Genomic DNA, 14,583 nt, shown 5'->3' on the forward strand with positions numbered 1-14,583 from the left:
TGCTACGAGGTTCATGGGTGGTAGGGCATATACCTGGTAGATGGCGTTCATATTGTATGGCAGTGACTATTGCTGGAAGTAGCGTGATACAGCATGGGCCTGTTCGACCGCTAAGGGCCCGACGAATGTAAGTGATTAAGGGTCCCCTATTGTATTCACCTGGTGCGTAACCCCTCCTTCTCATGTTTGAAAATATTTTTCCCTAGTATTGTAGTTACGACACATACCCCAAGGTCATTGATGCTATGATATTCTTGATTCAATCTCATTGGCTGACCACTTATTTAAATTTTTAGAAACGTTTCAAATGTTTTGTTTAAAATTCTTCGATCACTGTTTGAATTCTTAAACTTTTAGTTTGAAAATTTTGGTTTGAAATTTGTAGTTTGAAAATTTTGACTTGAAATTTTTTAGTTTGAAAATTTGGGTTCCATTTTTTTAGTTTGAAAACGTCGGTTTAATTTTTATAATTGTTTTAAATTTTTTGTTTGAACAGCTATATTTAATTTTTTCAAGTTTTAAAAATTTTTTATTTAATTTTTTAGTTTTAAAATTGTTTACACTTCTTCAAAATTTTTAAAGTTTTTTAAAAAGTATGAAAAGGGTCTTTCCTAGTAAGATAGTGAAATCGGCCCTTGATCCAAATTGGGTCGCTATAGACCCAAACGGTTACCTTTTACCTAAAACTACCTCAAAAACTTTTTTGACCCCCACCCCTCCTCTTACCGAATTATCGTATCATACATGCTCAAAATTGAATATTTTTTAATTTTGGTGGGGGTAATCGAAAACTTTTGAAAGTTTCACAGACTGTAGATACTATTTAGATGTAAATGTGGAATTTTTTTCTAAATCATTGATGTGTATTTTCTTTATTTTTTTTTGCGTGTTGAAAATTTCAAAAAATTGTATAAAAATTTTTTGGGGGGCACGTCGCTGATTTTTTGGTTAAAAATTTGTTATTCCTTTAGATACAACATATATTTTTTTCGGGGCCTGAAAGTGATGGCAACATTGTCAAAAATAAATAAAACTGAAAAGAAACGTGTTTTTTGCACAGTTTTTCCACCATTTTATTGCCCTGAAGGTGAGGGCCCTTTCAAACAATCCTTTGCCAAAGTTGACAATTTTCCTTTCTTTTGCGTCCCTTCCGCTTATGTTGTTCTTCGGCTGCTTCGATCGGGTCCATTTCGGAATAGAAACACCAAATATATCTCCGTAACAGTGGTTCCACTTCAACGACTCTTGCACAACACAGTTACACTCAGCTCGAGGTAGAGAGCGCTACCGGTAGAGAGTGCCAGTGTGCGGCCAGTGAAGCAAGCACTGATAATTACGTTCAGCCGATGCGAGGTTTTTTGAGCCCGAAAAAACACGTTTGTTTTCAGTTTTATTTATTTTTGACAATGTTGCCATCACTTCCAGGCCCCGAAAAAAATATATGTTGTACCTAAGAGTATAACAAATTTTTAACCAAAATATCAGCGACGTGTCCCCAGTTCCAAATTTTTTCCTACAATTTTTTGAAACTTTCACCACGCAAAAAAATAAAGAAAATACGCATCGATGATTTTGAAAAAAAAATCCACATTTACATCTAAATAGTATCTACAATCTGCGAAACTTCCAAAATTTTTCGATCACCCCCACCAAAATTTTAAAATATTCAATTTTGAGCATGTATGATACGATAATTCGGTAAGGGGAAGGGGGGTCAAAAATGCTTTTGAAGTAGTTTTAGGTCAAGGGTAACCTTTTGGGTCAATAGCGACCCAATTTGGATCAGGGGCCGATTTCACTATCTTACCCTTTGTTTAAAATTTTTCATCAGCTGAAAATTTGTTTAACACTGAAAAACTTACAAGTGTATGAAAAGAATCTGGACTGTTTAGTACAAAAAGGATCTGGCAACACTGACCTTACAAGTGTAAGAAAAGAATTGGATCAGTTTATAATAAAGAAATATGGCAACACTCTTCACAAGACTTATGAAATATGAGAAAAGTCGCCTGTCATTTTTTCGAAAATTGTCCGGAGAGAACTAACCCTTAGAAACAAACTTACCGTCGTAGATTTTTGAGTGCTACATTGCTAGCTTATTAATAAAATAATTATTTATGAAAAACTTAATTATTATGAATATTTTGATATAATACGCATGAAGGTGCGCTATCTATGTATGAGTTATACTTTCCTTTATTTATTATACACGCCCTTAATCTATATTTAGTGGCGTCTTTCTGACCTGGCACTTCTTAGTCTCCATTATGTACTAAATCTCAGCTTTATCTGCTGAATATATTTTGCTGCAGCAAAGTGCAATTTTTACATTCGTTATTTCCTGGGAACATTTTCCTTGCTGTCGAATCAATTAAATATTCAGAACAATAAATAAAAATTTAACCATATTTGTGGCGCTCAGTGCACAAAGGACTGAAGTCAATTTTGGTCATTGTGGAGATATTTCCTATTTCAGATCTCTACCTGAAGTTCCTTTCAGTACTTGAAAAATTCACATCCAAATATTGTAAATAGCTCTTCTAGTGTAAAAACAGTATTCAATTTTCCTTGTTTTTAAATGGGGTCTACAAACACGATGTCTCTTTTTCTCACAGCCTTGGCAATTAGACTTCAGTTCCTTATGGTCTGAACGAACAATTTGAAGAACTCTGAGAATTTTTCTGTGAATTTTCAATAAGACACTAAGTAAAATTTTGACCATATTGTTATGCATTACAACATATTAATGAGGAAACTTTATAAATGTGTTATCTCAACGAAATGTTAGAAATCACCAGTGTCACCATTTGCAAGATTTGTGAATTTTCACTTCATGGACTAGTGGGTAGGAAGTCTTTTGCATAAATGTATAGGCGGACAAATAAGAAAAAATGAATGAAAAGCGTGAAATAGTGTCAAGTTATATATATCCTTTAATTAAAAATATGATTATGTAATACTATAGGTAAAATAAAGAAATTTCCATGACTTGTTATAAAAATCCATTTAATTATAAACTTGGAATATAAAATACAAGTTGAGTATGTAACATGTTCAAAAGAAAGTTGAAACCATATGAATGCTAAAATATTGTGGTGAAATAAAACAACAATCGTTAATATATTTAACGTATATGTATGCTATTAGAAATTCTGCTGGAATTGCGTGAAGTTTAGATTCCGTCAAGGTTTAGGTACACTTTCTATACGTACGCGTAAAACATCTGAGAAAGTGATATGGTCAACTTACAAACAAAGAAACATGCTACTAGGAGTCAAAGACCTCACACATAAAGCTCAATAAAATCGTCTTGAACTGTGACATAACAATAATGTATAAATAAAATATCTATTAATATATGCAACATCCCATATTTTTTTTCATTTCATTGTTAGTTAACTCTATTTCTACTAATTTTAGTTGGATAATCTAAAATACTCTGCCTCAAGATCAAATTCCTAGCACCAGAAATGTACAGTAGTTACCCACGAGATGATATTGCATATCAAACTTTAATTCGGTAGTAAAATATTCGATTATCATAAAAGTTCATTTTCTATTAATAATAATTTAAAATATTGTGCAGTAAAATAAAATTTGCCAGTCCAGAATTAAGATGTAAATAAACGAACAATTTATTGAGGTTGCTGTTTCCCATCTATTTGAATAAAGACCCCAGGTGAACTTCCGGTAATGTTATGTGAAAGACTTGTGTGGTTTGGAGTTCTAGTAACTGCCATGGAGTTTTTGCATATCTTAATGTCCGTATGATGTTGGTGAATGGATGATGTTGAATGTCTCGATGAGCAAAAGTATTTAGCTTGTTCTTCCATTTCTGAAGGAATCTGAATTTGAATTTGAGAGACAGATGGCACAATGTTATCCTGCCGTACTGCTATTGGAATTAGCGGAGGAGGAACATTTACCCCCTCAGGAAATGACATTGGACACGTTGACTGTACTATACAATTTTCAGACGGATATGGTTCTGCAAATGTGTGTGTGGATGTTTGGCTATACCTTAAACGAGATTGCATTCCAGGAACTACAGGATGCATGGGAGGGAAATGTGGTATTGCAACGGCTGTAGATTGAAAGGTTCGACGTGGAATGGTTACAGACGGATAAGGCGACATCATGTCATAATCCACTGCACGAGTTCTGCATTCTATCTCTTGGAGAAGATTTGAAGATTGAGTTGCAGAAATGTTAAATAAACAATTATTATGGAACTCACTGGTATTAAAATTGTTATTTGCTCTTTGCCAATCATGTACATCACCATGTGAAACATACTCCATTAAAGAAGATGGAGACATTAAAATAGGTTTGGCCATTATATTTCCGTCATACATGGTTATATCGCAAAATGGAGGTAATAAATAATCATCATGTGCTCCTATGTTTTTAGTTTCTGTGTTTTGTGGAAGAACACTTGACTGAGGTGGTGGGGTGTTAATGAAAACATTATACTCCATATCCCTAGCATTTACAATACACCTTCTTTCTTGTTGGTAATCCAATGTTCTAGAAGACATATGATGAACAGAAGCATGATCATTTATAATAGAGAATCTAGGTGGAATGTTTCCACCAGGAATATCCATTTCAGGATGGCTGGGTACCAAATAGTAACCACACAATCTTCTTGTTCTGATTATTTTCCTTCGTTGGACATGAGAAGTTGGTTGAACAGGAAAACTAATAAAATTCTGCTGAATCTCATTCAGATTTCCAATGTTGTTTTCTTGTCGCCAAGTATAACGAGCAAGAGAATTGTTCGCAGAGTAAATCTTCTTTTCTTTCGGGGACTTCTGACAACAATAATAGTGAAGCTGGGACCGATTTTGAGTAGTGCAGATCGTAAAACGAGGTGAAGGATCCCAATACTTTTGAGCCGGAAACACTTCAAGGCGATCTGGAAGCTGGAAGAATAAATATATAGTTACAAGAAAATAATAATAACACATATATCAGGTAACATAAAAAGTATTGAGCCTTTTATGCATCAAACGGCGTTAGTATTCCAAATCTCGGGGTATATGAATAGCAGCGGGTCAGGAATAACGCCATTTCACAGCTGACTGTTGAAGCTGGTTGGTATACAAAAAGTATTGCAATTCTTTGAATCACACGTAACGTACTAGCCCGCTAAAATGTGTGAAATCTCAGGAAAGATTTGCTACGTTTTACAATTTTACGTTATTTGATAAAGGCGCTAATGCTTGATAGGCCCATGAAGAAGTTCGTACTGCTTATGGACAATATAGTTCTCATATACAACACCCAAAATATGGTTCAGTCTCTTTTGTTCTGAAAATTTAGATGTCCAAGATGCTCCTTGCACTGGGCTATCAATCACAGTAGAAGTAACGATATGCTGACAAAAGTCGAGCAAGATTGGCCTGCAAGCAGCCATGGTATTCCCATCGATCTAAATATCTATCCATCACAAAACAGACTAAACCATTTCGAGAAAGCTGACTACAGAAAGAACCTCGACTCGTACGTGCTACATGATCTTGTCCAATAACACTTAATCGATTGAATTTCAATCTGCGAATTTCTACTGAAACGTAGTGAATTTAAGTCATTTCTGAGGCTATTAATCACGAGTGAAGAAAAGTGGATGACCTACAACAACAACGTGCAAGAAAGAACGTGGTCAGGTCGAGGAAATGCTCCACAGTCTATAGCAAGGCTTCAACTGACGACAAGGAAGGTATGCTGTATCTTTGGTGGGATTGAATAACATCGTGCATCACAAACTGCTACCACCGGACAGAACCATAGACTAGGACTTGTACTGTCAATAATTAGTCAACAATTGAGGGCAGCTAGCAATTCAAAAGTAACAAGGACTGATCAACAGAAAATATGTCGTGTACAACACTGACAAAGCTGCACCGCATACATTTTTAATGACAAATCAGAAATTGAAAGAACTTAGCTTGAAGGTAACAATGCATTCATCGTACAGGCTGTATCTGGCACTGTCAGACTATGAAAAATATAGTTCTCTCAAAAACTCCCTGAATGATGCGCAGTTAGCTTTGAAATGTGGACTGTTAAAATCATGTATAGCATATCCTTAAAAAAAACAAAAAAAGTTAAGTTCTATAGCAACTTGATTATGATCTTTATGGAAAAAAAACAAAAGATCTTTGAAGAAAATGGTGCATATGTTGTTTCATAATGTTATTTCCAAATTACAATAAATACACGATGTATCAAAAAGGACTTTACAACCTTGAAAACTCATGCTGATTTATTCATTTATCTTACAGATATGGTTTTGGTGTGTTTTGACTCACGTAGTACACTAGTTCAGAAACAAGCCACCGCAAGCGCTAGCAACAGTGGCTGCAAAGATGGCTGCGTTTACTGGTCTCGAGTGTGCTAGCTATGTGTTTTGGTTTGAAGAATCCACGTTTGCGACAACTGTGCAACGTAATTTTCGTACGTACGGAAAAGATCCTCCCAGTAAGCCCACCATTTATCAGTGGCAAAAGCGGTTTATTTAAACTGGTTTATTGGAGACACGACAAATCTGTAGGACACAATCGGTAAGACGCAACAAATCTTCAGGTCGTTCCCGTACGTCCGAAGACGTTGTAGAGCAAGTGAGACTTCAGATAGGAAGTGTGTCGCCACATTAAATCTCTTCAGGTATAAGGTAAAAACACTTGATGTACTTTGCTGCAAAATGACACCAAAACCACGTCTGTAAGATAAATAAATAAATAAATATAGTGCAGTAGATACGAACCAAATAATATGAAAATATTTCATGACTGGCTACAAGCGGGAAATTTTTCAGAATAAAAGTACACTTATAGGAAGTGTGGAAATCACCGGGACACAAGCTGGTAGTGACGTCGCATGGCCACAGTGACGTCACAAACATGGCCGACTGTCTGAAACTTTAAATCATCATAACTCAGGAACCTACGGACTTGATTCACGCACCGTTAGAACCGAAACCACAAGCTCTACAAATCATTATGTCAGAGTCATGTTCGTAAAATAAAATCTTCATGGAGAAATTAGAATATTTTCATTTTTTTGCATCCCTTTTAGTTCATATTTTTGCTTTTCAATACACAACGGGCTCACATTGATAGAAACACCCATTACATTTATTATAGCTTATAAAACAATCTTTCTAACAAGAGAAAGCATATATTTAGACCAGCTCTTTAACAAAACAATATTTTCAGTGCAACGTTTACATATTTTGATTTCAGCGTGTTTGTGCTAAACAGTGATTACTTTAACGCTTATAATAAACGTGGAACAGTATGCGGATTTGAAATTACAGTTTTGTTACATTACGCTAACAGTTTTCTTATTTATTTACATGTAAATATTTTTAAAAATAGAAGTGATATCACTTTATTTTTAGCAAGTAGGCCTACACTAGTCACGGACAAACATCTGCAGATCGCTTTGTTCCCTGTAATACCTACTATCATACTTTATACGAGGAAAAGGGCATCAGGCATTCCCAGAGCCCTGAGCATCGCATTCACATAGGGCTGTACAAGGGAGAGAATGCTTTACACATTTGCAATTTGATGAATATTCTTTCTTACAACCGCACGATATGAGTTTTTGAAAGGAACGTGATGCCTCAAGAATAGTAGACCATAGGGGTTGATATCCAGAAATCGCCTTCTGCCAGCCATACTAAACAGGATATTTTAATTTAGGGTTGCGCACATTCCATTATCTCCATTTGCCTGTAAAGCTCTTTTTTGTGTGCTGAATCAGAGTACCTTTGGTTGGTGGAATATACTCTACTAACATTATTGTCTTCGTAAAAAACACTCGTAGCAAATCGTTATCTTTGTCACAGGTACTGGTTTTATCATACATTAAAATCATGAACCGCTGAATGAGCTGAAAATCAAGATATCCATCGGAACTGTCATCTTCTGATAGCCTGTACAATGCATGAATTACTTAAGGAAATTGCTCACACGTTTTCCATGCTGTTGTTTTACCAATGTCTGCAAATGCAGACACAATATCACACCCTGTAAAAGCATGGAAGAATGGAAAACCTTTACGGATATCGGATGACATGCAGTGGGCTATAGCATGGACTGGAATGTAGTTCTTTTTCTTTCCAACTCTAAACTCAATCCACAATTCTTCCAAATTTGGTATGAAGTCATATGCAAATACTGCTAAAATTACCACGTCACAATCTATAGTCACTGCCATAATATGAGTATGGCCAGCAGCAGCAGCATCTTTCACCTGAAGTAAAAGTCTGGTGTCTGCTTCCTTATGGGTAGTTGGTGATGTTCTGCTTGTATGAAGAATATTTGAAGAAGATTTTACCACATCATCGTATGTGTATATAATGAATTTTTCATGAGGTTGTCTCGCACTATACAGTCAACCAGTAAATGAAATAACTGTTCTTTGTTTTCATCTACTGATGAAAAAACTGTTGAATTATTTTGGCACGCAAGTCGTTGGGCCCACTAAAAGCTTTTGACCCGAGCCACGTATCTCACGAGCACACACTTCCAGGCTGTTTCTGAAATACCTATCAAACTCATGATCTAGACTTGACACTTGTCTCAATTATTGCTGAACATAGAAGACAAATATGCCAGAAGCATAATCAGCAAATGTTTTTGATGACTGTGGTGCCAGCATGTGCATTACGGCTGCTGCATCAAGCATTACTGCAGTTGCCTTGGATAGGTCATCAGTGAGGGTGTCGGTTGGAGATGCTTTCTTCTTCATGCATTCCATGATATATGATTTGCTGGATGGTCTTCTTAATCGTCCAAACTTTGATATGGATGGTGGATAGGCTCGAAGAAGGCGAAGACTCGATGTCACCATCACGCTGCTGACAGGCAACATAGAGCTTGCAAAAAATGTTCGAGTCATTATGCAGGAAAGATAGGACTTTCCTTGAAAAAATAGGGCTTCGTTTCAACTTGAAGAGCAGCAAATTGTTTCGCTTTATGACATCATGTATGGATTTGTTGAGTTCGGTAAGTCTTTCCCTTACATATGTATCATACTGCTATTTACCCACTGCTACTGCCTGATGAACAGACACCTCTGCTTCAGTTGACATAATTACTTTGGTAAAGCTGTCATAAGACTATCTTCTTCAAACGGGTTTCCTTGTTCACGAAATTGAACTGGTACATCTGACAAGTGTTTTCGGTACCGCAAATCTAACACGTGTGTATGTTCTCTGTGCTCTGTATCCACACCCGTCTTATCAATTAAACCAGCCTTATGTTCTTAGTCATAAATAATATTGAGACAGTCACCATCCATTCCAGAAGGGAAGAAGGCTTATCCAACATATCTACAGCACCGCCATCAATTTTTACGATTTTATTTTGCTCATGTAGATGATCACTGCGATATGTGGAAAAGCACTCTCACTTTTTCTACTTCAGAAATAATTTCTCTGAAACTCGGAGTACATTTGGAGATGTCTAGTTGGCAATTCAAGAAGATTCTGTATAAATACTGGAATCCAACTGGCATAGTGAACATTGGCACAGGAAAAGAACCACGGACAAACCTGAAGAAGAGTGTCAAGGAATAGACTGAAGTTTGCCAGCCGTACACTCTTCCAAGCTGAAGCAGCAAAATCTCAAGTTCTAGTGTCGTATTCCAAAACACGAACTGTGACGATTCGCATATTCTCTTATCACCCCATTCATCAAATGCAATATCTTGATCACTAGAAGCTTCACTGTAACGACTACACACTTCTTGTTGAAAAATAACTGATGACACTTGATGATCATGTTTAGTTCTTTTAACATGAGAGGCTTTCAGGAGAGGTTAGGCCCTCCCTGATGTGGAGACATCGGCCTTGACTAATATCTGATCCCACTCCGATCCTTCTAACCAAGTCCCAATCGTACTCATGATAGCCATTTCAATATGAAGTCCTCCCATCATTACCAAAATTTTGTCTTCTTCAAACTTCTCTGGATATTTCCATTGCACTTGTTTCATCAGAGCATACACTGCTTGATCACCTGTAATAACTGGTGTGTGGATAGAGTTAAGATGTGAAACTACTTATGAACCATATCTATAGCATGTCGAACTATCGCTGCAGAATGAATGGCTTCCTCTAGTAAAGGTAATAATGTGAATTGGTATTTTGACATACTATAGTTCGCAACCTTTGGAGTGGTAGGTTGCCCATGATATCGTCTCATCAGAGGATCCGGTTTCACTTGTAATTGCTGTGTACACAGAATCAAGCCAGTTTGTTGCTGCATTTATTGGACTCGAAGAAGCTGGGTAAATAGGGTTAACTGTCTGCATATGACAGTAGGAACTGTGGTGTATGAGTCTGTAAGTCTTTTCTATATTTTCCTGTTCATCTTTTCTGCACTAATACTGAGAAATCTGTAGCATAATGATTGTAGATTAGAATGTAGCAAGGAAAGATGTTGAATAATTGACATGCTGGTACCGCGGTGCTGTTGAAGATGAAGGGTTGTAGTCTACATTGTGTATAGCAGCAGTGGTGAAGACATCAGTGAGAAAATTTGGAAGATACACAACTTCATAATTTTCAAATAATTCAAACAAACTATTCGTTGCTGTTTCAGAAACATGCTGCACTGTCGTAGGAGGCACAAATTCCTTGTTCAGAAAGCAAATCTATAATGTCATGTTTTCAACTTCTGACATGGAGAATAAGACCTACGTACAAAGGAAGTGGTATTTCTCGTTCGATAGGGTGATGCTGAGAAAGATGGCGCCGTTTACGATTAATGCTGTCAAATCGAATCAACTGTGTTATTCACAAGACAGCTGACCTTTGGCTGCATAAAGGACAGCACTACGGTTGGCACTGATGTGGCAGGAGTGAATTGGTTAGTAAAGGAATCGTCAAATTTGAGGAAATTTTAAGCATATGACCACAAAGGATATTTGCAGCTCAAGCCAAACACATGCCATCACTAACAGAATTACGAATGGCATCTCCAATATCACCTTCAAGTTTTTTGAAGTGTTTGTAATTGAAGATTTCTGAGATATTATGATTTGTGAGTTCATTGTGTTGAAATCCAAAAGTGTGAAGTAAAATCCGTGAAAAAAGTTGAATGTTTATATTTTTCCATGAAGATATTATTTTACAAATATGACTCTGGTATAATGATTTGTAGTGCTTGTGATTCTGGATCCAACGGTGCATAGATCAAGTATGTCGGATCAATAGTGTCTGTATTATGTACATTTGAAATGTTTGAAATTTCTGCACCTTCAGGTTTTTTACCTTATTTTTACGTCAAATATGTAATAAAAATTGAATATGTCAGAAAGTAATAAAGTCATAATAACCTATTTGGTCTTGTTAGAAAGATTGTTTTATAAGCTATAATAAATGTAATGGGTGTTTCCATCAATATGAGCCCATTGTGTATTGAAATGCAAAAATATGAACTAAAATGTATGCAAAAAATGAAAATATTCGAATTTCTCCATGAAGATATTATTTTACGAACATGACTCTGATATAATGATTTGTAGAGCTTGTGATTTCAGTTCTAACGGTGCATGAATAAAGTCCGTAGGATTAATGGTTCCTGAGTTATGATGATTTAAAGTTTCAGACGGTCGGCCATGTTTGTGACGTCACTGTGGCCATGCGACGTCACTACCAGCTTGTGTCCTGGTGTTTTTCACACTTTCTATAAGTGTACTTTTATCGTGAAAAATTTCCTGTTTGTAGCCAGTCATGAAATATTTTGGCACTATTTCACTGCACTAATATGAGCTATCGAAGTTCTAAGTCCTTTTTGATACACACTATGTATTCTCATTTTTGACCTTGAAAGGCTCAATACCCTTAGATGACCTGATATTATTAAAACCTATTGTAGTTATTCAATACTGTATACCATTATTGAATATAAACTAAATATTTGCTGAGCAAAACTATATTTTTTCAATAAAATTCAACACGTGTTACAGTTTCGCCAACAACATCACATAGTGTCTGATGAAGCCAAAGAGTTAGTTGGCGAAACTGTAACACGTGTTGAATTTTAATGAAAAAATACATAGTTTTGCTCAGCAAATAATTAGTTTATATTTAATTATAAGAAAGCAAAGCTTCTATTTATGGGAAATATCACATTATTGAATGATTGTCAGTAGTATTAATATAATCATATTGTATAAGACAATTTTTTGTTATGATAAAATCCCACGATAAATAATTACATATACGCAACATAATAATGATAACTGATTATTTTTTAATCTGATGTTGACAACAATAACTTGAATCAAAAAAGCTTTTTTAGTAAAATAACATTGACACTGACATTTCCTAAGTGATTTTTGGTGTATTAACACTATTTTAAAATAAGGGTATGTAGTTGTATATACAAAACAGATTTAGATCTACTTGTTCATTAAAATTATACTTGTATTTAAAATTATATGAAATTGAATATATTTTCATACAAGACTGTAACATTACATCTGTTAAAAGTTAGAATGTTACAAAACCATTAAATAGTACGCAAAGGCGTATATTTTCAATTAAAAAAAAACAAAACAAAAAAAACAACAACAACATCGATGTGGACAAGGTAATAATTAGAACAGACGTAATAACAAATTCTAACTTATTTGTTGCATATGAATATATGATTCTCTATTCATTACTGCAAAGAGTCGAGTATTGTTACAACTTTAACCAATGTTCGAAGCGGAAAAAAGGCAGAGGTGGTATGTTTTATTACGATTTTGACTTGACTCACCTGCAGGGACGTACACAGGGGGTGGGTCCTGGGGGTCCGGACATTCCCCCCCGAAATTTCGACTTTTGTGTAAATTTATCCTAATTTTAGGGTCAATTTTAGAAATTTTAATATAAAATACTCTCATATTCAGTTTGGACCCCTCCCGAAATAAATTCCTGCATACGCTACTGCTCACCGGCTATCTAAATGTTGAAATAGAGTGAGGGTCTAAAAGATCGTATTTTTAATTACATAATGACTGAAAACCAATGAAGAGCTTCTAGGTAGTTACTCGGGGAGGGACATGGAGAGGCTTTGATTCCCCACCAACAACTTTCTGGAAAAAAAATTTAAAAGTATCCCCTTATGTTGTATTAGAGAATTATGCACGAAAATGTTCAAAATCCGCGTTTTTATCTTAACAATTTTCTGCGGGAAAACTCGAGGACCCCCCACTCGAATGAGGTATATTTCAAACCCCGGAAAATGTGCCCCCACAGGAGACAACCCCTAAATCCGCCCATCCTCAAAACATGACATTTATGTGCATTAAGACAAGAAGACACACGCATACACAAGGATGAAACAATTCAATATGGAACATCAAAATATAAACTAGATGAACTTCTTTGAAGACAACTCATTTTAAAAACAAGAGGTAGGAAAAACATAACAAAAATGTTGGTGCTGTCAACTTAGAAAATATTTCTACAGAAGAGATAACATCTTTTTACGTGCAAAGCTATTCGTCAAATACTGTGTATAAAAATTGATTTATTGAAGGCATTTTGCATCAACTGTCCAAAGGCTTTATGGCATACCACCGCATACTCTCTCACTTCGACCACTGATTTTAACATCATATTTGATAAATAATGACTTCTTAATGTCTTATGCTATTATTGCAGTAGCGACAATTTTTCTTCTGCATAAGAAAGTAACTCTGTTACATGTGAGGGAAATAGATCAATCCAGTGATCTGCATACCTAAGAGAACAGTAAAACTTCACGTTAATCTTACGCACTTATTGTTATTAAACAATCATTAACATTTTCATTTCAGCTTGATATTATATAATATTGATGTCCTACGTTTTCTTGTTGAGACATGTGTATCAACTATAAAGTATCACATATATATACTTGGATACATATCAATACTATTACAATTTTGAGCGCATGTATCAAGTATATGGTTACAAATTAAACATGAAATACTCTGATTTATAAAGTAAAAGATAAAACCAGTGCCGCATTTCCCATTAGGTAGACTAGGCCCATGCCTAGAGCGCAAAATTTTTGAAAGGCGCAAAATTTTAAATTAAATGATATTTAAAAATATTTTATAGACGCTCCCTATCTAGATTAGCATGAAAAAATATTTAAACTAGTGAAAAATTTTAAACTATATCTTCGTAGGGGTCTGAATTGATTCCAGGACATTGTGTATGCAGGTGTGAGATTCGTTTCACTATGTGTCGCACACTGGACTACCAACGACTATTTAAAAAAAAATATAAGAGAAACTTCTTTTACTATTATTTAACCACATGCATAAAGACCTTGTTTAAAATCCAATTACATAAATGGAAATTTGGTACTTGAATATAACATAGGAGTTCAATTAGTAAATAATTTAAAATTCACTTAAGATCGCATGCAATTATTTACTTTTTCACATAAAAATCACTTAGAAGTCGTCACATGAAATAATGATTATTAAAAACACATAGGGTCTATATAATCTGAAGAAACGAGGTGGCTGTCTGTAACCACCATAACTGCTCTGTATTGTGGGGGTGGCCAATTAGTTTTA

General features: G+C 35.3%; 1 protein-coding gene across 1 annotated transcript in view; it reads right to left on the reverse strand.

Moving 5' to 3' along the window:
- Positions 1-3,032: 3,032 nt before the first annotated feature.
- LOC145674543 (uncharacterized) overlaps positions 3,033-14,583 on the reverse strand; it is a 153,233-nt gene continuing 141,682 nt past the window's right edge. Inside the window, exon 4 of the mRNA XM_081744710.1 lies at positions 3,033-4,925. Within this exon, the coding sequence (XP_081600836.1) occupies positions 3,636-4,925 (1,290 nt within the window). The 3' untranslated portion in view covers positions 3,033-3,635. The remainder of the gene's footprint in view (positions 4,926-14,583) is intronic.

This window comes from Thermobia domestica, chromosome 17, assembly GCF_964235325.1.
Source record: "Thermobia domestica chromosome 17, izTheDome1.hap1.1, whole genome shotgun sequence".
NCBI lineage: Eukaryota > Metazoa > Arthropoda > Insecta > Zygentoma > Lepismatidae > Thermobia > Thermobia domestica.